The 25516-nt window shown below is 57.7% G+C and overlaps 11 protein-coding genes across 11 annotated transcripts; 4 read left to right on the plus strand and 7 right to left on the minus strand.

The window, feature by feature from the left end:
• Positions 1-121: 121 nt before the first annotated feature.
• Positions 122-1499, minus strand: BROUX77_005581 (uncharacterized protein; the record flags this gene model as incomplete). Its single annotated transcript, XM_073750470.1, has 4 exons — positions 122-247; positions 369-809; positions 895-1382; positions 1451-1499. The coding sequence occupies 4 exons, from the start codon at positions 1497-1499 to the stop codon at positions 122-124; spliced, it is 1104 nt and encodes a 367-aa protein (XP_073604467.1).
• A 364-nt stretch (positions 1500-1863) lies between these two features.
• On the minus strand, positions 1864-3530 carry BROUX77_005582 (uncharacterized protein; the record flags this gene model as incomplete). Its single annotated transcript, XM_073750471.1, has 2 exons — positions 1864-2654; positions 2729-3530. The coding sequence occupies 2 exons, from the start codon at positions 3528-3530 to the stop codon at positions 1864-1866; spliced, it is 1593 nt and encodes a 530-aa protein (XP_073604468.1).
• Positions 3531-3972: 442 nt separating this feature from the next.
• On the minus strand, positions 3973-6543 carry BROUX77_005583 (uncharacterized protein; the record flags this gene model as incomplete). The annotated part of the gene is made up of 2 exons (XM_073750472.1): positions 3973-6375; positions 6472-6543. The coding sequence occupies 2 exons, from the start codon at positions 6541-6543 to the stop codon at positions 3973-3975; spliced, it is 2475 nt and encodes an 824-aa protein (XP_073604469.1).
• A 340-nt stretch (positions 6544-6883) lies between these two features.
• On the plus strand, positions 6884-7325 carry BROUX77_005584 (uncharacterized protein; the record flags this gene model as incomplete). Its single annotated transcript, XM_073750473.1, has 2 exons — positions 6884-7060; positions 7140-7325. 2 exons carry the CDS (start codon positions 6884-6886, stop codon positions 7323-7325), a joined length of 363 nt encoding a protein of 120 aa, XP_073604470.1.
• A 56-nt stretch (positions 7326-7381) lies between these two features.
• Positions 7382-8398, plus strand: BROUX77_005585 (uncharacterized protein; the record flags this gene model as incomplete). Its single annotated transcript, XM_073750474.1, has 6 exons — positions 7382-7759; positions 7817-7865; positions 7927-7936; positions 7999-8039; positions 8097-8152; positions 8249-8398. 6 exons carry the CDS (start codon positions 7382-7384, stop codon positions 8396-8398), a joined length of 684 nt encoding a protein of 227 aa, XP_073604471.1.
• A 202-nt stretch (positions 8399-8600) lies between these two features.
• BROUX77_005586 (uncharacterized protein) lies at positions 8601-9461 on the minus strand (the record flags this gene model as incomplete). The annotated part of the gene is made up of 3 exons (XM_073750475.1): positions 8601-8983; positions 9047-9360; positions 9433-9461. 3 exons carry the CDS (start codon positions 9459-9461, stop codon positions 8601-8603), a joined length of 726 nt encoding a protein of 241 aa, XP_073604472.1.
• Positions 9462-9786: 325 nt separating this feature from the next.
• Positions 9787-15035, minus strand: BROUX77_005587 (uncharacterized protein; the record flags this gene model as incomplete). Its single annotated transcript, XM_073750477.1, has 7 exons — positions 9787-10086; positions 10156-10538; positions 10614-11103; positions 11177-11519; positions 11579-11871; positions 11928-14503; positions 14609-15035. The coding sequence occupies 7 exons, from the start codon at positions 15033-15035 to the stop codon at positions 9787-9789; spliced, it is 4812 nt and encodes a 1603-aa protein (XP_073604473.1).
• A 1054-nt stretch (positions 15036-16089) lies between these two features.
• BROUX77_005588 (uncharacterized protein) lies at positions 16090-17879 on the minus strand (the record flags this gene model as incomplete). The annotated part of the gene is made up of 5 exons (XM_073750478.1): positions 16090-16326; positions 16389-16484; positions 16550-16869; positions 16927-17606; positions 17803-17879. The coding sequence occupies 5 exons, from the start codon at positions 17877-17879 to the stop codon at positions 16090-16092; spliced, it is 1410 nt and encodes a 469-aa protein (XP_073604474.1).
• Positions 17880-19958: 2079 nt separating this feature from the next.
• Positions 19959-20901, plus strand: BROUX77_005589 (uncharacterized protein; the record flags this gene model as incomplete). Its single annotated transcript, XM_073750479.1, has 2 exons — positions 19959-20085; positions 20150-20901. The coding sequence occupies 2 exons, from the start codon at positions 19959-19961 to the stop codon at positions 20899-20901; spliced, it is 879 nt and encodes a 292-aa protein (XP_073604475.1).
• A 591-nt stretch (positions 20902-21492) lies between these two features.
• BROUX77_005590 (uncharacterized protein) lies at positions 21493-24384 on the plus strand (the record flags this gene model as incomplete). Its single annotated transcript, XM_073750480.1, has 1 exon — positions 21493-24384. The coding sequence occupies one exon, from the start codon at positions 21493-21495 to the stop codon at positions 24382-24384; it is 2892 nt and encodes a 963-aa protein (XP_073604476.1).
• A 269-nt stretch (positions 24385-24653) lies between these two features.
• BROUX77_005591 (uncharacterized protein) lies at positions 24654-25511 on the minus strand (the record flags this gene model as incomplete). Its single annotated transcript, XM_073750481.1, has 1 exon — positions 24654-25511. The coding sequence occupies one exon, from the start codon at positions 25509-25511 to the stop codon at positions 24654-24656; it is 858 nt and encodes a 285-aa protein (XP_073604477.1).
• Between the last annotated feature and the right edge of the window lie 5 nt (positions 25512-25516).

The raw sequence follows: 25516 nt of genomic DNA on the forward strand, positions 1-25516 counted from the left end.
GGAGTCATCGGTGCACAGCAAGGCCCTGAGCATGGCTGCAATCCTAACGAGGCGAGTCTCAACTTGAGCGAGTGCTTCTTTCTTGGTGTCTAGCATTAGTCGGGAGGAAGAGATTGCCGTTTTAAGATTTAGCCAGCACATGCAAATCATGTTTGCGGTCTCGCCAAGATACAAACTCTGAATGCGCACCCAGCATACAGCAATGCTTGTTTCGAGCGCGACGCACGCCTGGCTTGCGCATTCGACACTGGCATCCAGCAGGAATGGGTCTGTCAGGATTGTAGAAAGCATAGGAATGATGTCCTTTGCAAATCGTCAGCTCTGCTCCCAATCCATACACACACAACAAGTCGGAAGGGGCTGCTTACCTTGAGGTGCTTGACGGCATGGATGCCCATGGTTTCGATGAGCTTGGTGAGCTGACGCAGAAACAGCGTCATGAGACGCGGGAACTGCAATGCGTGGGAGTAGTCTGTGAGAATCCCCTCGCGCAGAATCTTGTCGAGCAGGGCCATTTTCTTGTGTGGATCGTGCTTGGCAGCCAGGGCAAGAAGAGTAGTGTAGGCTGGTTCAGCGACCTGGATGACCTCTGCCTCTGGGTATGCGCCGGGGAGAATTGTGATCATGGGAAACACGGCGTCCCAGATGACCTGCCCTATCCCGTTGACAACTAGGATCTGATGGGAAAGCTTGTCGACTAAAATCGCGCTGTAGAGGAGGCCGGTGTTGCGTGACGGTACATCAATGTCGTCGATGAGGTTTAGCAGAAACGGGAGGAGCTGTGACCAGTGTGCTGATGCGTATTTGGGCTGTATCGGGCATTGATTAGATTTGGGTTATCCGGGGGTATAGCGCTGTTGAAAGCCCAATTTTGATTAGAGACAATACACATACCGAGCAGGTAGTTAGAATCCAGCCATACATTCGCTTGAGATACGCTCCCGATCTGTGCCATGGCCGCTCTGTTGAATGATCCTGCAGCGCAGCAAGACTCGCTGTCCGTTGCTTCGGCTTGACCGACGCGATTGCCGGGCGGATGACCTTGCCCAGAGCCACGTCCATGGTCTCCTCAAGCACCGCCTCGTTCTGCGCATGGCGCTGCAAGATGTCCGAGGCAAGGCCGTGCAGTGCCGTGCTGTTCCAGTCGTCGCGGGGATCCGTGTAGGCGAGCACGGCACTCAAGAGCCCCGGACTGGCGGCCGCGCGGCTTTTGGAAAGCTCTAGAATGGTTTGGAGACCGGCGAGGGCCGCGGTGCCCGTGGCTGGCGGGCCGGCAACGGGAATCATGAAAGAGCAGAGGCCGTCCTGGACCAGCCCCGTCTCAAGTGCGCCAACGTCATCGACGGCATTTTGCCGGAGGGCCACAACAATAGCCGCCAGCGCTTCGGTTTGAGTCTACTTTGGCTGTTAGATTCGTGTGATGCCGCTCAAGGGTTGCAGTATGGCTCACCGCATCTTTGGCGTTTCTGAAGAGTTGGACGAGATCGTCTGCTGGACATTTGTCACCACCAGCTGGCTCTTCACGCCGTGTTTCGTTAGCTTTGGCTCAGCGTGGATGTCGTTCGTCTTATGGTGGATGAACCTTTTATAGCGTCATTTCCATCATTCTTGAATGCTTCTTCGATGTCGGCACGCCGAGCTGCTTCCAAGAATTGCGCCATGTTCGTTGTCTAAAAGGTTGATGCTCCGCGAGATTTCTTGCTCCGTGGCACAGATTCAATATCACTGACATGAGCAGCACTGTCAAACTTTCGACGGTTAGGGTTAGCAATTATTACAGTGCTAGGCTCGGAAAAACACTGTGCAAGCAGCCACAATGTCATTAATTTCTTTTTTGTTCTTTCTACTATACACTACTACCACCTATCCATATAGTTTACGGGCCTCCTCTATCGCCTCTGTCGTGTCTGCAACGCCCGGATGGTCAAACTGCCACTCAAGACAGACGTCCAGGGCCGGGCGCATCCACTGGCCGGGACGTTTGTCCAGGGCCTTTGCAAGGGTCCGGCCGTCTACAAGGCCCACAACGAGATGTGCATCCATGAGCTTGAGGTTCTCCAGCTCTCTCAGGACGGTAGCCCACGAGGCACGGAGTGTCTCCAGCTCCGTGGCGCTGTCCTGCGGGTACTGCAGAGCCTCGACGAGCATGGCGTAGAGGACCTGGAGACGCCAGTTCATGGCATTAGCCTCCCAGCGGCGGATCATCATGGCGACAGCGCCGCGCTTCTTGACCCACGCCTGGCCCGCGAGCACGGCGTCTTTGAACCGGCGGATCTCGGCAATGTTGCGGTGTGATCCCGTCAGCACGTCGGACAGCTTGTTGGTTGCTCGGAAGCCCTCGCGCGCCACTGTGACAATCTGCGGAAGAGACTTGGCCTTGGTCTTGGCGCCGGTTGAGGGCGCGGCCGGCACGTTCTCCCACGGGCAGAGGCATGCGAGCGCCCAGGCTAGATAAGACTCTGTGCTGTCAGTCACGAGGGAGGAGTAAGGAAAGTCGCCAAAGGTGTCTTTGGACAGGTCGTGCAGGAGGTTGAATGCCGTCGGCCAGTTTGCAATGTCGGGCTTTGGTATGCCGGGCTGGGAAATGTTTGTGAAAATGGCGTGGTAGAGTTCAATGTCGTTGATGAGCACAAGCGCAGCCTGGGGATCGTGGCCTGGCGGGATACAAAGGGCGGCATTAGTTGACTTGGACATCACACTGCTGGCCAAGAGACGGAGAAAGGCTTACCCTTGAGCATCTTGTCAAGCTCAATGCCCACGCGCTCACGGGTGATTTTGAGTGCCAGGGCATCCAAGACCCTCGGGTCGCTCATGCATTTGCGCGTGTCTTCGGTGATAGTGAAGCCCAGGCGACTCGCAAAGCGAACCAGGCGCAAGACCCGAAGCGGGTCGTCCATAAAGGTCTGGAACGGCTCGAGCGGCGTGCGGATGACCTTTGAGTGGAGGTCGGGCACGCCTCCGGTGTGGTCTTCGATGCAGTCCTCGTGGAGATTGTAAAAGAGAGAATTGACGGTGGCATCGCGCCGCATGGCGTCCTCGTGGGCCGTTCCAAATTCAATCTCCGGGTTGCGGCTGTCCTGCGCATACGTCTCCTTGCGCAGATTCACAAAGTCTAGGTCTACGCCAAACAGCTGGGTCGTGGCCGTCTCAAGGTTCTTGGACTTTTCGGGGTTCAAGCGGATCAGATGCAGGCCGCGCAGGTCATTCTTCTTCAAGTCGTACTTGTCTACAACCCACGCCTGCTGGCAGAACTTGCCCAGCTCCAGGCCAAAGGCCTCGCCGGTCATGCAGTTGATGGCCACGTCAATGTCGTTGCTCGCGATGCCCAGCAGCTTGTCGCGCACCCAGCCGCCGGCCCACCGGAGCACCACCGGGTCGTCGGGCCGGCTTTGCGCCAGCGACGCCGTGAGGTCCAGGAGGAGGCCCTTGAGCCGGGTCTCGTTTGGCGAGAGCGTGATGCGGGGCAGGCTGGCGGAGGCCATGACGGATGGATTGAGCGCGGCTTGGAAGAGAGCAAAGGACCGCTTCATCGGAGGAAGAAGACTGGCGGTGGCTTGCGGCAGAAAGCGACGGTGGTCGTCTCAAAATTTGCGGAGAGCCGCAAAGTTGTCTTACGTCACACAGACGCCATAACCCTAAGAGCCCCTCTTTAATGAAGATGTCGAGAGAAGGGTTAAGTCACGGGAAATCGTAGCTGGACAAAAGAGGCATGAATTCTATAGAAACGACAAGCTATGCCACGATAACGAAAATACAAAACATGGGATTGGTCCCTGCATGAAAAAAAACTGACAGCTTGAGAAAACGAAGGGGAAAAAAAGTGTGCGAGAAAATAGGCGGAGAGAAACAAACTACTGTGAAGCGCTAGCGGGAACAACACGAGAAGCAGAAAGATCTGGCGCGGGCAGACGCCAAACACGCTCCTTTGCAAACACAAGCTCGAGGAAGAAAAAAGTAAGGTGTCCAACGACGTTACTCTTCGTCGATATCAATTAGGTCCGGGTTGGAAGCCTGGGGCGGCGCCGACTCCTCGGGCGGGCCTGACCGGAAGCTCGTGCCGGCCGAAACAAAGCCCACGGGCGCCTTGGCCTGTCTGTCGAGGAGAGCCATGGCATCCGACGGCGGCTGGCCGTCAGCGCCTGCGCCCTGGACGCGGGCCAGGGCCTGGGTGGCGATAAAGTTGACGTCGGTGTTGAACTGGGCCTGGACGCTGCGCTTGACGCGCAGCATCTCCTTGAAGGTGTCTTCGTTGCCGTGCTGGACCTCAAAGGCCTCCCACTTGGCCCAAAAGTCGGGGCTGGTGCGCGGGTCGCAGAACTGCGAGCCGTGGCCAAAGATGGCGCGGGCGCGGTCGATTTCGCCCAGGCGCTTCTCCATTTCGGCAAACTTCAGACACATGTCGCGCGCGCCCGTGTCGGGCAGCGTCTCGATGGCCTTTTCGTAGATGGACCGCGTCGACGGCAGGCCAAAGTTGGAGGCGGACTTGGTGATGTAGAAGCTAAACATTTCGGCGCGGTCCTCGTCGGACACGGCGCGTGTGGCGCGCTCGTAGATGCGCATGGCGTGGCGGGCCAGACCGCGCTCTTCTTCGAGGTTGCCGTACATGAGGTAAATGACCTTGGCAAAGCGCGGGGGACAGCCTTCAATGGCCTGCTCAAAGAGGTCGCGCAACCGCTCAATGCTGATCTTGCGGTCGACTGCCTTGGTCAGGTACAGATTCCACAGCTCAAAGGCCACGGGATAGCTAAACAGGTCGAGGCCGCGCTCGTAGATCTTGAACGACTCCTCAAAGTACTGGTGCTCCTCGAGCAGGTTGGCGTAGTTGACGACGGTCTGCGGCGTTGCTATTCTCAGCTCGAATATCCGCTCGTAGACGTTGCGTGTTTCCTCAAGCCCGTCGACGCTCTCGACAAGATCGACATAGAAGCTCCACAGCTTCCAGCTCTTGTGCACGCGCTGCTGCGGCGTCAGGGACTCGTCAAAGTAGTCGACGGTAGACCGCTTTGGCGCCTGGACGGCCTTGCGCATAACCTTGACCGCGTCTTCAAAGTTCTCGTTGCGCAGCTCGAGTTCGGCCCACGACACCCACATGTCGGCCAGCTCAGCCACGGATTTGAAGGGGACCTTGACAGCCTTGTCCATGATGACGCGCGCCGTGGCGAGATCGCCGGCGGACTCGTAGAACTTGGCATAATTTTCCCACAGCTCGTGCAGCGGGCCCACGGCCTTTTTGGGCTGGATGGCAGCAAGCGCGTTGGCGTACGTCTTTACGACCTCGGCGGTGTTCTGGCCCCAGAGCACGACGCGCTTCTGCCATTCGTGAACGCTGTTGGGGTTTTGGCGCAGGAGGACGTCGTTGAGGAGAAAGGGCCGTCGGTCGAGAAGCTGCTCGAGGCGCATCATGCGAATGTCGAGCTCAAAGTCGGCGGCCTCGTCGACGATTCCCTTTTCACTGCGCACGCCGGCCTTGTCCATGAGGGCGTCAATGACATTGCGCTCAAACTCCATGAACGAGTCAAAGACCATGGTGAAGTCGCGCACTGTCATGACTGTGGAGATGCCCTCCTCAAAGGCGTCGCGCGCGCGATCAAAACTGCCGCGCTTGATCCAGAATGTGGCGAGGCCGCACCACAGATTGCCGCGCTGGTCGGGGAACAGGCTGATGCCGCTCTGGAGAATGCGCTCGACGTTGATCCCGGACTCGGTGCCGATACGGATCTGCGACGCGTGGCTGACCAGCAGGTCGACCATTTCCGACCAGATCTCGTGCTGGCCTCGGCCGTTCTTGCTGGTGAATTTGGGCTTGCTGAGCATGGAGATGTAGGCCTGGACGGCCTCGGTGTATTTCCCGACGTGGACAAGCAGCTCAATGTAGTCTTCGTAGTCCTCGGGGTGGACCTGGATGTACCTGCGCCAGATCTTGACGGCGGTCTCGCCCGAGGCCGAGTTGGCAAAGGGGAGGTAGAGCGCCCAGATCCGCTGGTGCTGGGTGACGGGCAGGGCGCGGAGGGCGCGGTCGAAGGTGCGGCGGGTAGTGGTGATGGCGGGCTGCAGGAGGAGGAACTTGAGGAACATTTCCCAGATGCGGGGCATCTTGTTGAGGAGAATCAGGGCGCGCTCAAAGAGCGCGTTGACCTTGCGGTATTCAACGGCGAAGAGGGTGGCGTTGAGCTTGGTGACGTGCTGGACGCGCAGTTCGAGGTACATCTTCCACAGCTTGTAGGAGCGCGGCAGCTGCATGCACGCCCGCTCCATGACATAGGCTTGCTGGCGAAGCGATCCATGCTGGGCTTTTGAGGCGATGAAGGCAAGCCAGGGCTTGGGGCTGCCGGGGTTTCGGAGGATGTCATGTTCGTAGACGGAGTCGTCTTCGGTCTGGCAGAGGGGGGCACATGTTAGCAGGGTGGCGAGACGGGGCAGACAGGGACAGCCACAGCGGCACGGGCCAGTGGCAGCAGCGGCAGGACGTACGATTGCGGCCAGGTCGACGGCGTCCCGAGCAGCCGGGGCCGGAGCCGGGGCTGGGGCGAGCGCAGCAGACATATTTTTTTGCTTCCAGCGCCGAGGGCCGGGACGCAGAGGCGAGAGCACGGGCAGGAGGCGGTCGCGGGAAAAAAAGCGAGCAGCGGGCACGGCGGAGGCGCAGACGGAGGCAATGGCAGAGGCGGACGGCGCAAGACCAAAAGCAGAAACGACAAAACGCGGCGGTGCTCGACTTGGGCGGATGAGATCTGGACTGCGGCCGCCAAAAAGTCTGGGCGGCGACGACTTCGCCCATTGGCTGTGCTGGGACCCCCGCTTGGTGCATATCCGCGGTAGATGCATGTGGCCGCAGCAGCCAAGCTGATCCCAGCCCGCCAGCCAGACCAAGCTCGGCTCTGGAATGCTGGAACGACGCATCCGCTTCGACGCCGCCAAGTCGCTCACTCCATCGCCAGTCTGCCGCCGATTCGACCACGCCGATCTGCCCGCCGAAACCAGCCTGCCCCCCGATCCCCGATCCCGACGCCGCCTCCCCGCCGATTCCCGCCGCCTCCCCGCCACCATGTCCGGTGCTGCTGTAAGTTGCGCAGCGCTTCCCTGCCGCCCACCCACGCCCGATCCGCTTTCTCACGCATTCTCCGCCGCCTTGCCCGCAGGACCGCGAACCCGTCTTCCCCACGCGCCAGTCGCTGGGTCTGATGAAGGCCAAGCTCAAGGGCGCTGAAACCGGCCACAGTCTGCTGAAGCGCAAGAGCGAGGCTCTGACCAAGTACGTCGTCGTGATCCCGACTCTCCTCTCCTCGCCGGCCGCCATTGGCGCCGCGGCTGCTCGTGCTTGCTAACAGGACCGGTGGCTCTGCAGGCGCTTCCGAGGTATTTACCCGCATTCCCCCGCCCGATGCCGGTGCAACAGCAATGTGCTGACTACTCACTCACTTTCCGCCCGCCAGACATCACCCGACGCATCGACGAAGCAAAGCGCAAGATGGGCCGGGTCATGGAGATTGCCGCCTTCTCGCTGGCCGAAGTCACGTACGCCGTCGGCGGCGACATTGGCTACCAGATCCAGGAGTCGGCCAAGTCGGCCCGCTTCCGCCTGCGCACCAAGCAGGAAAACGTCTCGGGCGTGCTGCTGCCCGCCTTTGAAAGCTACCAGACCGAGGGCAACAACGACTTTGGCCTGACCGGCCTGGGCCGCGGTGGCCAGCAGGTCCAGCGGTGCAGGGAGACGTATGCCCGGGCTGTTGAGGCCCTGGTTGAGCTTGCGAGTCTACAGGTTTGTGTGCTGCTTCACCGCCTGCGGCCTCCTCCATGCTGACCGTGGAATGACTAGACTGCATTCGTGATCCTCGACGAGGTCATCAAGGTTGTGAACCGCAGAGGTGAGTTGGGCTCTTGATTGTTGTGGAAACATGCAGTGGCTAACCAGCATTCGACACATAGTAAACGCCATGTACGACTCTCCCTACTCCCAGTCCCACATCCATAGCCCCGATAGCCCGCTAACCCGCCCAGCGAACATGTGATTATCCCGCGAACCGAAAACACCATCAAGTGTAAGCCCTCCCTCTGCATCTCCTCAGCCAAGCCCGCCGCTAACCCCCGCGCCCCAGACATCAACTCGGAGCTGGACGAGCTCGACAGAGAAGAATTCTACCGACTGAAAAAGGTACGCACGCACAGACTGGATATATCCCTCAGGCACGGCACCGCCACACTTCCAAGACCCGCAGCACTAACCACGCATAACTGGTGCCCACTATAGGTTGCCAACAAGAAGCAGCGCGACACGGCAGCGGCGGATGCCGAGCTCAAGGCCAGAAGGGCGGCCAAGGGCCGGGAGCCGGGCGACGGCGACGACGACCATGCCCGAGACATGCTAGCCGATGGGAAGGAGGACGAAGTCATCTTCTAGGAAGCACATCCGCACCGTTGCATGGATGTCACTGTTTTTCTTGTTCTTCTTGCTTGACAGCGCCATGGGGTTTCGTGAGGGACCATTGTCTCTCTCTCTCCCTCTCTCTTCACATTATTATATATTGAATCTGAAAGGATATCTGTAGCAACTGACCCGTGACCGTGTCCTTGACCCCGTAACCACGCCCCTCTGCCCCTCCTCACTTGCGCTGATACGTAACCTTGAGCGGCTTCGCATCGTCGCCCAGCGCCATGCCCGCCGTGCTCTCGCGGGCCGCCACAGCGTTCTGCTCGCTCTCGTACTCAACAAACGCCAGCCCGCGCCGCCCTGGCACCAGGCGCACCTCGCGGAAACCGTCGAAGCGGCCAAACACGGCCGCCAGCGCGTCCGTGTCGTACGCGTCCGGGATGTTTTGCAGGAACAGGATCTTGTTGGGCGGCAGGTACTCGTCGGCCACGCCCGCCGGGCCCGCCGGGTTTGACGACTTGAGCCCCGTCGGCCCGCGGGCCAGCTTCGACGCGCCGCCTTCGTGTGCCGCCTGCGCGCGCCGCTGCTCCTCGGCGGCCTCTGCGGCGCGCTTTTCTATAGAATGCGTCAGCATCACTGTCCTCTTTCCTCTGCCCCGCTGGTGCTCCGCCCACTTACCCTTGTCCGCTATGCGCTGCCGCTTGTGCTCCTCCACCTCCTCGGCCGAGCAGCTCTTCTGCACCGTCGCGTCGCTGGTGGTGCGCGCCAGCGCGACGCGCATCGGCTTGCCAAACAGCTCAAAGCCCTGGATCTCCTCGATGGCCTTGGCGGCGGCGGCGGGGTCGTCAAAGACGACAAACGCCTGGCCCTTGGCCTTGAGGTTGCTCTTGGCCACCACGTCAATCACGGTGCCGTATTCGGAGAAGATGCTCGTCAGCGCCGCCACGAGCGCGTCGGGCTTGATGCGCTCTTCCAGGTTCTGGACGTATACCCTACAGTTGGCACAGTGTCAGGTCAGCCAAAGTGAAACGCATACATGAGTGCCGGGGTGCAATGACACTGACGTAGCGATGGGCGGTTGGGTCGAAGCCATCTTCAAGACTAGAATGTCGTTCAATCTCGAGAGCGACGGGTTGTGGGCAGAGACAAAATTTAGTCTACAGGTTGCGCCAGCTTCTGGCCGCGAGGCTGGTAGAGTTAACCCTTGTCGTGAGAAATATTTCGATGCATGTACCGGGGGTATGGCTTCGCTGTTACTCCACAGCTGTCATATGTAACTAACCAGGATATTCTTCAAACGCATCAACTAGCCATCTATCTATCTCGCGGCCCATAACTATTAAACTCACTCAGAAACACCAAAATACCAGTCACCAACACCTTCAGCCCCTCCGCCCTGCAAGTTTCACAACAAGACACTACGGCTCGCTGCTTTCTACCGCTGCCGCTGCCGCTGCCGCTGGTGCCGCTTGCGGCGCGGCGTCTTCTACTGTCACACCAACTTCCGCCTTCTCTTGATCAGTAGCTGTGGCAGGCGCCTCTTCGCCGTCCGCCTCCAAGGCCAGATCGGCACGCAAGTCGGGCAAGAAACGGTCGATCCGCTTCCACGTTTCGTTCCAGAGCCCCGCCTTTGACGCGTCCTTGGACGGGGGCACCAGGTAATCAATGCTGGACATGAAGAGAATGACGTTTTTGAGGTTCTCGTGGACTGCTTCTTCCTGTAGAGTGTACTGCTGATTAGTATAAAGACATATTTCAAACAAAGAGAGGGTTTGCCAGTCACGTACAAGAATATCGCCCTGGCCGCTGTTCAAAAGACGGTCCATGATTTCAATAATCTTGATCCACAAGTCAAACATGCCGTCCCACGACGACAGGATCACAAGATACTGCAGGAACACCTTGCACAGCAGCGACGCCGTCTGCACGCGCATCTCGCCCATGCCCTCGCGGTCCGAAGAAAAAACCTCGGGCTTGAGCAGCCGGTGGATCAGAGGAAACAGGACCTGGCTGAAAATCGCCGTCCACTCTTTGTGGCTAGTGTCTGTGAGATCCGGCGACAGTAGAGTCCGGTGCAAAGAGGTAAAGGCCAGCTGGCGAACATCTCGGCACGGGTTTGTGCATTGGGACGTCAGCGACTTGAAAACGGGGAGCCAGTAGGCCGACCAGGCTGAGGAGAGGCACAGACAGGTTAGTTAACAGCAATACAAGGGCGCCAAATGCCAGGCTGGGCTGTGTAGCTTACCTTCGTTGCTCTCCAAATGCGACTGCTTCATGAGGTGCGGGATTCTGCTGGTCATGTTGTAGATCAGCGAGACAGCCCGAATTCCCCTCGAAACCACCTCGTCGGCTGCAGGAGTCTTTGCAGAGCGCTCTTTGCCGCCACGTTGTCTATTGTCTTGCCTGATGCCGGTCGACAGGCGCGAAGCTGTAGCAAAGTCATTCAGCAACTTGATGGCCGCTTCGTAGTTGTCCGAGATGATTGACGGGGGGTCGCCCGTAGTTCCGGCTTCCAAAATGTCAAAGACTGTAGGCGATGTCTCGGCTCTTCCCGACAACAATCTCAGGATCGCCCAAAAGTCGGGGGACGTCATAATCTCGCTACGCAGTGGGCTCGGCTCTTGGATGCAGCCTCTGAGACCAGTGAGAAGCAGGCTGGCGCATTTTGCCATTGTCTCCTTGGGGAAGTTTGAGATTGTGTGAAGGAGAACAGGGACATTGATAAATCCATGTTGCTACAAGGCAAAGTACACGTTAGCAAAAAAATGACAAAGCAGTCATTCAGAGAGAGAGAGTCTCGCAACTTACGTAGGAAGCCTGCAAGACCCGGAACAAATACAGCGCGCAGCGGGATATCGCAATGCTGTGATTGCTCTTTGCATCGCGCAGAACAGAAAACAGCGCGTCGGCAACAGGACGACCAAAGGCTGCTATCGAGTCGTCATTCCTCAGTGCAAGAACCGTGCAGAGCTCGAGGATGTAGAGGATCGAGGGATCATAAGTTGGCTCTGCAGCCGCACCGGTGCTAGGGCCGTGGACAGGAGACACGGGAGGCTGGTCGGGCAGGACGTTGATGACCGCCGGGCTTGGTTCAGGCAAGTGTTGTAGCAGCACATTAACAAGCTTTGCGAGGACCTCGAGATCCATGTTTCTACAAGAGAAGATTAGCATAAAGAGGCCTGAGAGAGGTGTAGGCCCAAGTCGTCTTACTGGATGTTGGTGAAGATATCCTGCATGTTGCATTGCTTTACACAATCGACGGTGCAAAGAGTGCTGTCAAGTTCCTCGTCAGACGGTTCCGGAGGATCGTCGGCAGCATAGCTGGAGATGTACGACGTAAACGCGGAAAAGAAGCTGCTATCGTTGACCTTGGTCCCTCTGTCAATCACCTGCGACGGCGTCTGCAACGGGATGTCGGGCAGGGCTGATTTATCAATGTTAGATAGTGTCACAAATGACGGAACCAGCGAGTTGATGAACAGGTTGAGCCATATTTGAACAATCTAGAACTGTTAGCGTGTCGGCCTGGGCGGTGAAAAAGATCTTTGGCATTACTTACGTTGCCCCAGCTGCGATGAATCAAGGCTTCGTTGCCATTCAACACCCTAAAGAGAACCAGTGACGCCAGCTGGGCCCTAAAATCACGGCCAAGCTTAACAGCCAGCTCACTGACCATCACACTTCCATCTCCAACCTGTACCTCGGTGTTGAGAGCCGTGTTGTAGGATAGTCTGTCAGCCAATGTAGACATTTGGCACAGGCAGTACATGATCTGATCCAGAGCCTCTGTGTTCCCATACTTTGCCGCAATGCGAGCACACTCGTGAAATCCCGTGACTACACGAGCAAAGACAGCATCGTCGGTGGCAGACATGAAGACATAGGCCAGCGTGGACACAATCGGTCTCCAGGTCGTGGAAAAGAGCTCGGCGTCGTAGATGTTGGTATCACAAATCACCAGGCTGCCCTCCGTTCCGGCCTTGGAAAGAAGTTCTCTCCAGGCATAGTCGAATGCATGCTGGTTGTCGTGTTCATCAGGAAGGATAATCTCATTGGACCGAATCGAGTCAAAGATTGCTTGAAGGAACTCGGGAGAAAAGTTCTCGCCGTTGTTCTGGCCGCGCAAATTGCGAGAAAAGTCTTCGTACGTCATGCGCTTTTGGTGCTTCAAGTTGGGGTTGTGTTGGTCGGTGTTGAGGATAATGACGGCATAGGTGAGAATAAAGACTCCGTCCTTGTGGGCAATGTCACTGTCGGTATATGAGTCAAAGTACTTTTCTGAGAACAAGCTCACAATACGCTCAATCAGAGGCGCCTCGCCGGGCAGGCGGAACGTTTCCAGCATCACACGAAGGGCCTCGTCCAATCTTTTGCCCGAAAAATCAAAGGAATCCAGGAACGCATCGAGGATAGACTCGTTGCCGCGCTTAGAAATGAAGTCACCAAGAACGGCCTTGTTGATCTTCGTCGTGCTCTGGAGGAAGCTCGCCACAGCAACAGGATCCGTAGCATCCTTGATGATTCCCTGCGCTTCGAGATAAGCCAGGCCAGCCTTGGGCTTGTCATTGAAGATGGCAGAGCCCTTGAGAATGACTTGTTTCCTCTGGCGTCTCTTCTTGAGGGCCTCTGCGTCTATTAGGCTCTCGGCATCGGGCTCCTGATCCAATCTCTCGGCCAAGAACTGGACGAACCGGAGCAAGGCATCGAGGCACAGTGGAGGCACACTGGTAGTGCTCCACGTGGCTGAATCAGGGAGCGCGTTTCGAGAAAGAAGGCCAACAAGGTCTTCGCAAAGGTCTGCGCGGTTCTCGTCACAGTCGTAGTTGACAAAGAGCTCAACCATGAAGGTGGGCATACGCGACAGAACGCCAATGCACTCGACCATTGCCTGTCGGGCATCAGGCTTCCGCGCTGCTAAATCAAAGCTGGGCTTAGAGCGGTCCTTGGCAGGGACCGGCGTGGACCGCCCACTGGCGGATTTGGACGCAGGTGGCGCCGGTGCCGGCTTGACTAGTTTGAGGGTTTTAGGAATGCCATCATATAAAGACGGGTCGATGCCTATTTCTTTTGGTACGTCGACAGCTGTGAAGAGACTGTTGATGAGATAGGAAAGGAAGAATTCTTGTTGTAACTTGAGAATACCACGGCAGGTCTCTAGCAGTGTCCCGGCGACGGCAAGGGACTCCTGGAGCAGGTCCATGTTGTCAGATCGAACAAGTTGGAGTAGGTGACAGCAAAGACTATTGCTGACAATGCTTGCGAGTGATGGATGACGTGCTAAAGAAGACCCAGCGACTTCGAGGGCAACGTGGATTATGCGTAGAGCCATGATTCGCATAGTGGCAGTATATTGCAGGTCATTTGGGTCGAGAAAGCTCACGAGGACGCGGAGGAGTTCTTTGACGGAAGCAAGGGAATAGGGTCGAAGGTCAAGCGGTTCCGTGTCTATTTCATCGTCGTCTTCGTCCTGGCTGGAGGACGATGGACTATTGGAGGTCTGTGGCTCCAAGAGTGCTTCTGTCTCGGCCGCGGGCTTTTCTGTCTCTTCATCCGCTGCATCTTCATGCGGCTGTGGCGCTTCCTTTTGCTCTTCGGCGGCCTCTTCTTGCGGCTTTACTTTGGCAACAGGGAGCGGTGGCTTCATGAGTGTTGCGCCGAGATTAGGGTCGTCGTCCAGCGAGACTGACATCATTTGAGATTCGCTCTCCAGGAACTTGAGGTCCTCGAAGATGATTTGGCACATGCGGATCAGCGCAGCTTCGGCAGTCTGGCGCAGCACGGCCGAGAAGCGCGGGGAGGAGCAAATGGCAAGGCCGCGCTGCATCATTTTGCACACGCTCTCGTCGCTCAGAATGTGGCCGCCAGGGCCAGACATCATGTCCTCCATCAGATTCAGTATCATGAGCAGCACAACCTCCATCTGTCCAGAGTCGCTAAACTGGCAATGTGTAACGGCGGAAGAGAGCGACTGCATGGCCAGAGGGAACCTGGGCGAATGGGTTCCGATGAAGCCATAGGCAAGGAACTTGCGCAAGGCTCCCAGGGCGAGAATGGTGATGGGAGCGGCGGTTCCTTTTGTCTGTATGATTTGGAGGAAGGGCTGGAGGAGGGAGGGGGCGTCGAACGAGGAAATGTCTGCGGAGCATGGTTATAGTGGTCAGCGTGAGCCTGGAAGAGCGAAGAGGGGCGGCGGGTTCTGGCCGTGGCCGGCTCGGGCCGTGTCGGGCTACTGGCACATACCTTTGATTCCCGAGAGCTCGTGGCGAAGCCGGCCAAAGCTCGACATCAATGGGTGGTCCTGGGTAGATCGGGCGTTTGTGGCGCGCAAGCCCCAGCGGTTGCTAGAGGCCACATTGTCTTCAGCGGCGGGAGCAGCGGCCGCAGGGCCAAAGGGCGGGCCGCGGAGGCTGGGTGGCACGTGGTAGACGGGGTGGGGGCTTCCGCCGAGGATTGCGGACACGGAGGAGTTGGACAGCGGGGCGCGCTTGCGGATTTCCGAGGTGATGGAGATGCATTCTGAGATGATCAGCGAGACGGGATCGACGGCGACGGACACGGGCCGGCTGCGATATTGCATGCGGGACGGGAATTGGGCGGCCGGCTCGGCTTGCGACTGCGACTCGTCGGGCGAGTGCTTCGGCACGTCGAGACTCGTGGCGCGGGACATGGGGGAGGCGGAGGTGGAAGTAGACGTGGATTGGGGTCGACAGCGGAAAAGAAAGGGCTATGGATTCTAGGAGCTGTCAGCATGGAACGGCGGGAGGTTTATGTAGTCGTGGTGGTGGTGGTGGTGGTTGTATTGATTGCTTGTGCAACTTGGCCACAGCGCAGTGTTGGGATTCACGGTTGAATCCAAGGCCTGGCGCCGGGAGCCATCAAGAGAGGGATATGAATCTGTGGAGTGGACTGGACCAACAAAGACACACACACTCTCTCTCTCTCTCCCTCTCCCTCTCTCCCCGTCTCTCTCTATAGCAGTATCACCACACCATCCGGTGCGCTGCTATGCACGCACTCACTCTTCTCAATTGCAAACCCGATGGAATGGGAGATGGACGGCCAACCAAGTGCTCGCAGTGCCGCTCTGGAAAAAGCGCAAGCCAGGAAAGTAAGAGTAACGGCTGAGCTTCGCAGCACAGCTAATGGCGGATGAGGTTCGCAATGTGCTGTCCAGGATACATATTCAGATGGCGAGTCTGTGGCAGCTGGCGGCAGCTGGCGACACCCACGCCTCCTTGGGCCCAGCACAGGCAATCTTGGGACCCTCACAACAAGCTACATAGCCATGGCTCTCTTTCTTTTCATAGCCATGGCTCTCTACGCGACCTTCCATGCGATCTTGATCCAGGACACAGCCAACAAACTCCTCCCACTGACTGTCTCTTTCTTGCTTCAAAGGGCGCTACAGCAAAAGGGGGTCTCTAATCCGCCTCAGCAAGCTCAGTCCCTATTCAGGCCTGAGCGGGCCTTGATTATAGTTCGTGGTAAGTACACACATACATCTGTATATAGTGAGTTGTAGTTAATCGCATGTGCCTTGTATCTCCACGCCTTGCCTTGCAGTGTATAGTTAACTGTTACATATGTGCACTGCGCCCCCGAATATAGAGAAGAAACAAAACAAGTACCCCAAACCATCAAATCGTGAAAGTAACAAGGAAACTGAAAATAAGAAGAAAAAATGAAACTCCACCCCCTTCCTCCGCTGCCAGAGACCGGGTCTAAGCAGCCGCGACAACCTGGTCGAGCTCGTCGGCGGCGACGGCACCGGCGCCAGCAACGGCAGCGGCAGCAGCAGCGGCAGCACCCTCCTTTTCTTGGTTTGCCAGGTCCTGCATGTCCGTTTTGTCCTTTTCCCACTGGCTGTTGGCATCACCAAAGTCCTCCTTGAGCTTCTCGGCCTTCTTGGCCTTTTCCTGGTCTTCCTTTTCGCGTTGTTGACGCTCGCGCTCCATTTCCTAGGTAGAAAACATGTTAATAAAAAAAAAGTCTTGGTGAAACGAATCATCATAGTACGTACCTCCATGTGGCGGATATCATCAACGCTGGGCTCGTACAAATGCCACACAGTGTAATGGGGCAGACCCACAACAGAGAAGCCCATGCGACGCGCCATCTGCAAGAATCGGTTAGAAAAGAAAAGAGTTCTTTATGAGGGGACAAGCAGAGAGAACAACGTACCTTTCCAAAACCCTCAGTCTCGGCATGCTTTTCGAAACTGAAAGCCGGGAAATGGGCACCAAAGCGGAAGACCCGAGCCTTGGCGAGAATACTGACACCGCCGACACCGTCGATTTCCATTTCCATATCAGGGTCACCGTAGGGGTCGCGGAGGTAGGCCAGATGAGGTCTCCAGGTAGCGTACTCGGCGTAGCCCTCGACAATGACGGCGTCCTCGTCGAGAGTATCAGCCAGCGCCAGAGCAGTTTCAGACTCCTGCCACGAGTTCAAATCGTAGGGCTGCTCACCTCCCAGCCAGTCAGGTAGAGGACGCCAAACGTCTAATACAAAGTCAGCATACGGCTCCGAGATTTTTCAGGTACAAACAATTGGCTTACTAGGGACAATGACATCCTTGTTGTGGCGCATCAGATCCTCCAAAATGGTAAAGGGCGCGGTTTCAACATCGACATCTCTCCAGTAGACCCACGAGTGGTAAGGACGGAGGGTAGCACTGAGAAGCCAGTTACGCGCCTGGGCCATGAGCTTACGGCGACTAGCCTGGGCAGCAAAGCCGTGGCGAGACTCGACGTCCTGGTTGACCTTTTGGCCAAAATCCTTTTCGATGATGGAGATTTCGCCATAGTGCATGAATTCGTTCTCGTCGGCTTGGATGTTTTCCAGGTTCTGGATGAGCACGCTCAGGGTGTTGTCCTTGGAGTCCGAGACCAGGAAGGCCAGGTCGATGAGGTGATGGGGATAGGTGAAGTTGTGGAGGTGCGAGAAGAACATGCCCAGGTGGGCCTCGGCATCTCTGAGAGGCACACAGAGCAGGATTCTCTCCTCGCGCTCCCACCCTCTGGCGGTGCCCTGGGTAGCAGTGAGATCGTAGTACTTGATGCTGTCGACCTGGAGGCTGCTGCTGGCGGACAAGAGGCCGAGAGAGAGGACGGAGGCGGGGCCGCTGTTGGGCCACATGTAGTAGGCAAAGCCAAAGATGGCGATGACGCTAATGGCGACGCGCAGGATCATGGTTCGTCGACGGCGGGATGCGGGAGTCGATGAGCGGGGCTGGTATCTGCGATGGGCAAAGAGCGCGGTGTTAGCGGGCGGGAGACGAAGAGCGCCGAGGAGGGACACGGAGCACAGGGGGGAGACACGGGGCTACAGGGCAGCGGCGACGATGGCGCCAATGGCAAAGACAGAGGCAAGGGGCAATGGCGTCTTGCCATTGGCAATGGCCACGGTTCATGGCGATGAGAGAGCGGTCGTACCTGTGCGGCGAGATATCAAACGTGTTCCCACGAGGATATCCATTGGCGAAAGCGCCATTGTGATGCCTGGGCATCATGGTGACAACGGGGCGAGGGTGAGAACGGAGATAAAGATGGAGGCGTAGGCGTTGAGCGGTCGAGTTCGGTGATCACAGGGAAAGCAAGGCAGGGCACAAAAAGGACACAAATGCCAGAGCCACAGACAGGACAGCACCGCTTTCAGCGTCAGACGTGGGGCCTCGGGCTAAGCAGAGAGAGAGAGAGAAACGCGGTCAATCAGACACGGGGTCGCGGTGGAGATGAAGAGAAGAAAACAGGCTGGCAATGGGACGGGGCGGCAGGCCTCTGGGAGAAAACGAGCAGGCGAGGCGAAGCTGGCTCAGCACAAGTTGGGAGCAAGTATGAATGAGTGAATGAATATTAAGTCAAGGTACATCCAAACAGGTACGGCCAACTCGTCTGAAACTAAATGGCAGAGACCCACACACGATGGCCCGAAAGGGGCCCCTTTCCACCTACTTTTGACTGATTTGCTGCGAGACCCACTAAAGGGATGCTCCCGAGCATGAGCCGCAAGGGAAGCTAAGCAAAAACGCTGGAGCTTCTGGCTGTGCACCATCGGGGTTACGTTCGGGTTCCGCGCACGTAGACGGTCACGTGACGCTCTGATCTCACCGCGACCACACCGAGCGCCGAGCCTGTTGCCGAGAAAGATAGAGAGCATTGAGGCCGGGCACGGGCACGGGCACGGGGCATGGACTTTTACGACTGACTGATTACAATTTCCAGAGGCTAATTTCAAGTTTTTTTTTTTTTATTTACATATGGTCTACACTGCTTCGTGTCAACAGCCATTCCTATCACACACATGTACCGTAACAGAAAACTCAAGCCTCGCGCGTTGCAATGCAAAACATCAGAGTAGCGTTGTACTCATTCATCTTGACCGTCCCCAAGCACCTCCGGCTCAGAACGAGACGGAGGAGGTCAGGGCAATTGAGCCGAATTAAAGATCCCGCATAAACGGGTTCAAACTCCACGACCAATCCTCGCCGCCACAAGGGCGACTATGGTCTGGAAGGACCGCTTGGTCAAGCTGAGTTTGTTGAATGGATAAACTTGATCATCATGTTGCATTGCATTGCATCGCTGAGGGTTGGTGGGAATGCAAGAGGGTTGGGCTTACTATTCAGGCGACATCACAACCTGTGGTAGGCGCTGTATCTACGGGGTCTACTGGTCTAATCCCAACACAGCACAAAGTTAGCAAGGCAATGCTTGAACATGGCGGTTGAAGAGGAAATGGGGGAATTGGGGACGGGTTCAGATAAAGTTTTTTGGTATAAAGATATCTTCATTCTTTTTCAGAAGCAGAACTGAATAAGAGTATCATCATTGAAACAGCAGGGAGACGAGGCAGGGCAGGGAGCGCAAACTTACCAAACAAAAGCGGCTACGAGAGATGTTCTACAACTCGGCCAGACACCAGCACGCAAACAGCTATTTCGCAAATCTGGTTAGCAAAGGCCACACAACAGAGTATTCGGCGAAATTGAGGATGGAAGGGCAGGAGATCAGATGGTAGTGCATGTTGTTTTATATGTTCAGGTGATCACAAAAACTAGTGGAATTGTTTGCATCATAAAGGCGGTGTTTGAAGAGTTGTGAGCTTGACTTACCCTCAGTATAATGCTCTCTGCTGACAGGGCGAGCTGGCGTAGGCCCCAAGGGACATGGCAAGCATCGCCCTGTCGCACCAGTGCCGTTTCCACTGGGTTCTCAACAGAGAGAGAGAGAGTAATCGGAGGACTGTCGACAATGCTGGAGAATAATGGTGAAAGAAGAAGAAAAGAGCAAAAGTTTGTTCGGGTGGAAGCGACGGCCTTTTTCTATATTTTTTTATTGTGGAGCATCGTCGTTGAAAAGTGGGCGGGCGGTATCGTGTTATCGGGGGCGGGGCAGATACGACCTGGCAATATCGGGGTATCGGGGTGGTCTTGCAGCCCCACTTTTGACGAAGTTGGGAGTGAAAGCTTCATTTTCTGCATCGCAGCAATGAAGAAGCGGTTTCCTGACTCCAAGAAAAGAACGGTGTCTCTTGCGTGAGAATATCAATAGACAGACAGCGTCTCAGGCCTTGTCCCAAATATCCCGCCATGGCTGATAGAAGACGAATCAACGGCCCCGCCGCCGCCACCAATCCGCCCGTGTTCCTGGCGTCATCAAAGGCAGAGACTGCGAGTGCCTGTCGAGTCCGCGACAACGACAGCATACGCGCCGCTTGTAGGTTTCAGTCTTGGGCCTTGGCCAACAGTGTATCCAGCTGCTAATAGCGTGCCCTTTGCAGTTCTCAAAACAGGCGTCACGCCCACGGCCTCGGGCTCCGCATATCTGGAGGTTGAAAAGCAAGTGTCTCCGTCTCAGACGTCCCGGGCGCCAAACGGCATGAAGCTGATTTGCACAGTCCATGGCCCTCGCGCTCTGCCCCGATCAGCACCCTTCTCACCCCATCTTGTCCTGTCAACCCATGTCAAGTATGCGCCGTTTGCGACTCGCCAGCGCCGAGGGTACCTGCGCGATACCAGCGAGCGCGACCTCAGCGAACACCTGGAGACTGCGCTCCGGGGGTCGATTATTGCGGAGCGGTGGCCCAAGAGCGGCGTGGAGGTCATCGTCACCATCATCGAAGGCGACGAGGCGTGCGACAGCGTGGAAGGCATCAACAACAGCGAGTGGGACATGATGAACGTGCTTGCAGGATGCATCACCGTGGCATCTGCAGCAATCGCCGACGCCGGCATAGACACAGTCGACACGGTCAGCGGAGGTGTCGCGGCATTGGTCCCGGGCACGGGTGGTCAAGCGCCGGCGGTGGTGCTTGATCCTGTGCCCTCGGAGCACGAGGAAATCCTCGCCATGTGCTGTGTCGCATACATGCCGTCTCGAGACGAGATCACCAATCTGTGGATCAAGGGCCAGATGGCAGCAGAAAACTCTGGAGTGCATCTGCAGCTCATGTCGCGCGCAGTGCAGGCGGCAAAGGGCAGCAGATCAGTGCTCTCGGGCAGTCTCATGGAGGTGGTCAGGGCAGGGTGCTAGAGCCTGGAGCCGGGGACAGGGGGGCGAGAGTCATTTGTTTTGTTGTTTTGTTCTTGCATGTGATGTCTTTCTGCTTGGGTCTGGAGTATTTGTTTGTTTGGCAGTGCGAGCTGCGACACATTAGAGACGGGGGAAGTGGATATCGTTTAACGTCATCGTGGGGGACGAGGGAATTGTGTGGGTGAGGCTTGGGCCAGTGGTGAGATGGGTGTCAATGACATACCCTAACCCTACCACACGGCACCTCTGAGCCCCTGGAAACCCGACGTGACGTGATTTAATCCTCAACATGACCACAGAGAATTGCTCTCTCCTTGCCGCAACAATCTGACCTTTGCCGTCAAAACGCCCACACTCTGCGTGACTTCCTCTGCGTGAACAGCCCGTGACCGCCTTTCTGCTGCTTCCGCTCTGCCGCTGCCCGCCGCCGTGTGATCTCGCGCATCTGCCGAGCGTGTGAATGTTTGCTGGGCTTCCCTGACCGACTGGGCTTCCTTTGCTGGGCCCTCGGCTGCCAAAGCCAAAGCCAAAGCCAACGCCGCCACAAAGCTCAAGGCTGAGAGAGCCACGCCGGCCCCCGCCGTCTCCACCATGGCCTCACCACCCAGCGAGAATTCTGCCGCTTTCAATGACGCGCTGTGGGACGCCCTGAACTTCTCGTCGTGGCAGGCCCACCAGTTTTCCAAATACACGCCCTCGCTGCAGGATCTTGTCCTGGTTGGCCCGCGCATCGCGAAGAAGCTTAGCGCCCTGATCTCCGCCTCGGACGCCGCCCAGCTGCCGACGTCTCCGCAAAGCTCCGAAAACGCTCTCGACACCGCCGCCGCCGCCGCCGCTACGGCCCCGCACGCCCCGAGCCTGCCCACCATGGCCTCGACCGTGTTTGACGCCGCGACAACCTCGACCCTCAACACCCTCAACGATTCGCAGCCGCAGACCGGCTCCGTCGGCCGAATGGCGTCCGACGGCGTGCGCAATCTCGGCGCCATCCTGTCATTTGCCTTTAGCAAATGGGCCATATCCAGCATGGCCATGACCATCCTGCTCAACCGGACGAATGTCTATGCCCGCACCCGCCGGCCCGTCCGCCTCTCGTTTCTCGCCCGCCTCATTGTGCGGCTGCCCCCGGTCGCCCTGCTGCTTTACCATGCCGTCAGCCTGCTGCAGTCGCTGCAGTGCCAGACCTCGGCCGACTTCTCGCAGCTGCGGTGGAACAACCCGGCCCAGTCGTCGGATCTCATGTTCGCCTTCCGCCTGCCCGTGCTGAACTGGCTGAGTTCGGCTCTGCTGCTCGGCGCGTCGGATCGCGACTCGTGCCGCGCCGTCAACATGGTGCCGGCCGAGTTCGCAACCGGCGCCGACGCGGCACACCTGCACGGCTCGCTGCGTCTGCTGTGGCCCGTGTTCATGAGCGTCTGCCTGAGCTGGTTCGCCGAGTGTCTGTCCTGCGCCGTCGAGGGCCGCCATGCCGGCATAGAGACCGGCATGAGCTTGCTGGAGACTTCGCTCGCCTTTTCAGAGGCAGAGGGCGCCATCAGCGGCCAGATCAGCTGGACGAAGCAGAATCCCGTGCGCGCGTCCGTCACCAGCGCGCCCGGCCTCGTCCTGACGAGAGCCATGATTATGAACCGTGCCAACACCTCGCCGGAAATGTTGGTTGTCGCCTTTCTGACGTGCATGGCCCACGTCACCAGCAACATGCTCGCCATCTTCAGACTCCAGGCCAGATACCGCCTTGTCAGCACCGGCATCTGGGCGTCGTGCTTCATGACCATGCTCATCTGCAGCTGGTTCTCCTTTTCTTTCGATGACGTCAGCAGCCAAAGCCTGCTGCGCTTCCCGACAGTCTGCCTGCTCAGCTGGGTCCCCCACATGATGCTGTTCTTTGGGATGCTCTGCTGCCTCCTGATCTACGGCCTGACGGTTGCCCTCTCTACACTGTCCCTGCACGAAGACGGTTCGTACTCGACGCTGGCTACGCGCGCGGCTTCGGCCATGGAAAACATGCAGGCCCGCATCTCGTTGGCCGAACTTCGCGTGACTGGCCAAGTCGACTTTTACACGGCGCTTCTCAGAATCGGCTTTGCCGCAGTCTCTCTGGCGAGCGAGGTCGTCTACCTGCAGGAAGACAGACAGGTCAGCCTCAAGCCGCGCACCTGGCTGGAGCAGCAGCGCCTTGACTCGCTCGGGTCGACGTCCACTGTCCTGGGGCGCATGGCAACTGTCGATCTCCGCTATGACGATGTCGGCACCGTTGGATTGATACCTGTTGAGCATGACACTTCCCTCCCCGAGCCACTTGATAACGGCTATGCCCGCCAGCGCCTGGCCCAGTCAGTCAAGGACGCTGCGTATTCTGAAAAACGCATCCGTGATGGAATCGGCGCAGCGGAGCGTAGAAACAAGCTGCTCATGGCCATTGACTTGCTGCTTAGAATGGTGCGGCTTGTCGGTGCCGTGTCCGCCTTGGTCACCTTGACAGCACTCAAGATCGTCGGCGTCACATGGAGACCACAGCTGCTCGTGAATCTCTCAAGCAACATGAAACCTCGTCCTACCGAGGGATCTACGGACCCATCAAAGAAGCACCGCTCGAATGCTCACAGGGGACTCGGGGGCACGATTGCCGGCGTCCGCATTCCAACCACCGACGACGTCGACGTCGAAGCCGAGGTGCGCAAAGGCCGCGCCGCGTCTATACTCAACGGCGACATGGACGAGAGCGACATCGACAGCCGCCTGTACCGCTGGTGGGCCAAGGGCGGAATCTGGGGACAGACCGACACCAGCGGCGACTACACCCCGCCGCTCGACGAAGACGACAACGACCACACGAGCGACATCTCCGACGACGACCAAGACGAGACCACCACCGCCGCCGACGCCACGCCCCATACCGACCTCACGCCCTACCACCGCCACACATCCCCCTTCTCAGACGCCCCGCTCGACGCATCCGACCTCGCCCGCCTGCTGCACCCGCAAACCCTACAAGACCGCGACGCCGCGCGCACGCTCTCGGCCCACCTATCCAGCGACACGCTGGTCACGCGCTCGCGCTTCCGCCGCCTCGAGCACCTGCAGCGCGCGCGCATCCTGCTCCCCCGCGCCGCGCGCCCGCCGCCGCCGCCGCCGCACCAGCCCCGCGGCGCCATCACGTGCCAGGCCGCGCTGGCCGCCGAGGAGGAGGAGCGCCTGCTCGAGGCGCTGCTGCTGTCGCGGCGCGGCGCAGGCCCAAGCGCCGATGAGGACCGGCCCGGCCAGGCTGGCAGTGGTAGCTGGGCCGAGGGCGCGTCGGGCCTGGGCAGTAACGGGCCGCAGTGCGTCGTGTGCCAATGTGCGCCGCGCACCATCATCGTCTGGCCTTGCCGGTGCCTGAGTCTGTGCGATGACTGTCGCGTGTCGCTGGCCATGAATAACTTTGACAAGTGTGTGTGTTGTCGTAGAGAGGTGGGCAGCTTCAGCCGTATCTACGTGCCGTAGGAGAGGCAGAGAGTGGGTGGGATTGGGTGCGTGATGGGGGATTGTGCAGTTGTATTGTCTCTTTCTGTAGTACTTGTGTTTTTTCCTTTTTGTGGCATTTGTATTTCCATTTCTATTTTTCCCGCCTCGGAGTTTGTTTTACAGAGCATTTGCCAGATTACGCTGCCGACTTTTCATGTATTCACGACATTGTTCTTGATATGCTTTACGTGCATGGCTTGTTCTGTCTGATTCGTAGCCGTCATCATTATATTTGATAGGAAATCTATCTACATCGCTGCCCATTCAATGGTAAAGGCTCGAAGTGGCCCGCTACTCTGTCCCTGTTCGTCGACTGGCTGGCCGCCAAAGAGAAATCCCTTCTTTACCGCTGTGCCCAGTCGTCCGTTCCCGACTATGTCTAGGAGAGGGACGGGCTCGTCCCAGCCGTACGAGTTGGCGAGGAAATGCGCGTGGTAGCGCAGAGGGTCACCGGGGTAGACACTATAGTGCGAACCGAAGCGAAGGCCCGGCGTCATGTAGTAGCCATTGCCCTGAAGCCACCGCCAAAGGGGGTTGAGCTGGGGCTTGTGCGTGCTAGAAGGATTTGAGAGCTGGGTGAACAGTGCCATGCTATGAGCTGTGGTTAACGATGTCATGGGAAGCTTGGAGTCCTCGATCGCCACGTCTGCTGCTGGCTCTAATTCCGGCCGAGCCTCAGGCTTGGTCTCTTTTTTATCCTGGCCTATGCCTCTCGCCTTTTTATAGCTCTGCGACTCTTGCTTTCTGCGCCGGTCTTCTAGGCTAAGAGCCGAGGCATAGCGATGGCGTCTGGAAGCAACATCTTTCAAGTATGCATCACGGGATACAGGGCTGGCATTATCCAGAGCCTCGAGGTGTGCCTTGAGTTCATCAACAATGTACGCAGCTCCAATTGACACCAGTCCAGTAGCCTCCTCGGGCCCAATCTCTAGTGGGACGCCCTGGAAGATATTTTGGCTTGGGTTTTGGGGCGTGGTGCCAACAAGGATGGCACATATGTTGTGATCTCGGCGCAGTCGCGATATCTGAGTATAGTCAAAGACCAGATACCTGCCTCCGATGAACGATATGCGGACAGGATCCGAGCTAACCTGGGCAGTGGCCATTTCCA

The sequence above is a fragment of the Berkeleyomyces rouxiae genome, assembly GCF_048999995.1.
Source record: "Berkeleyomyces rouxiae strain 22BRR77 chromosome Unknown BrBRR77_ptg000005l, whole genome shotgun sequence".
Taxonomy (NCBI): Eukaryota; Fungi; Ascomycota; class Sordariomycetes; order Microascales; family Ceratocystidaceae; genus Berkeleyomyces; species Berkeleyomyces rouxiae.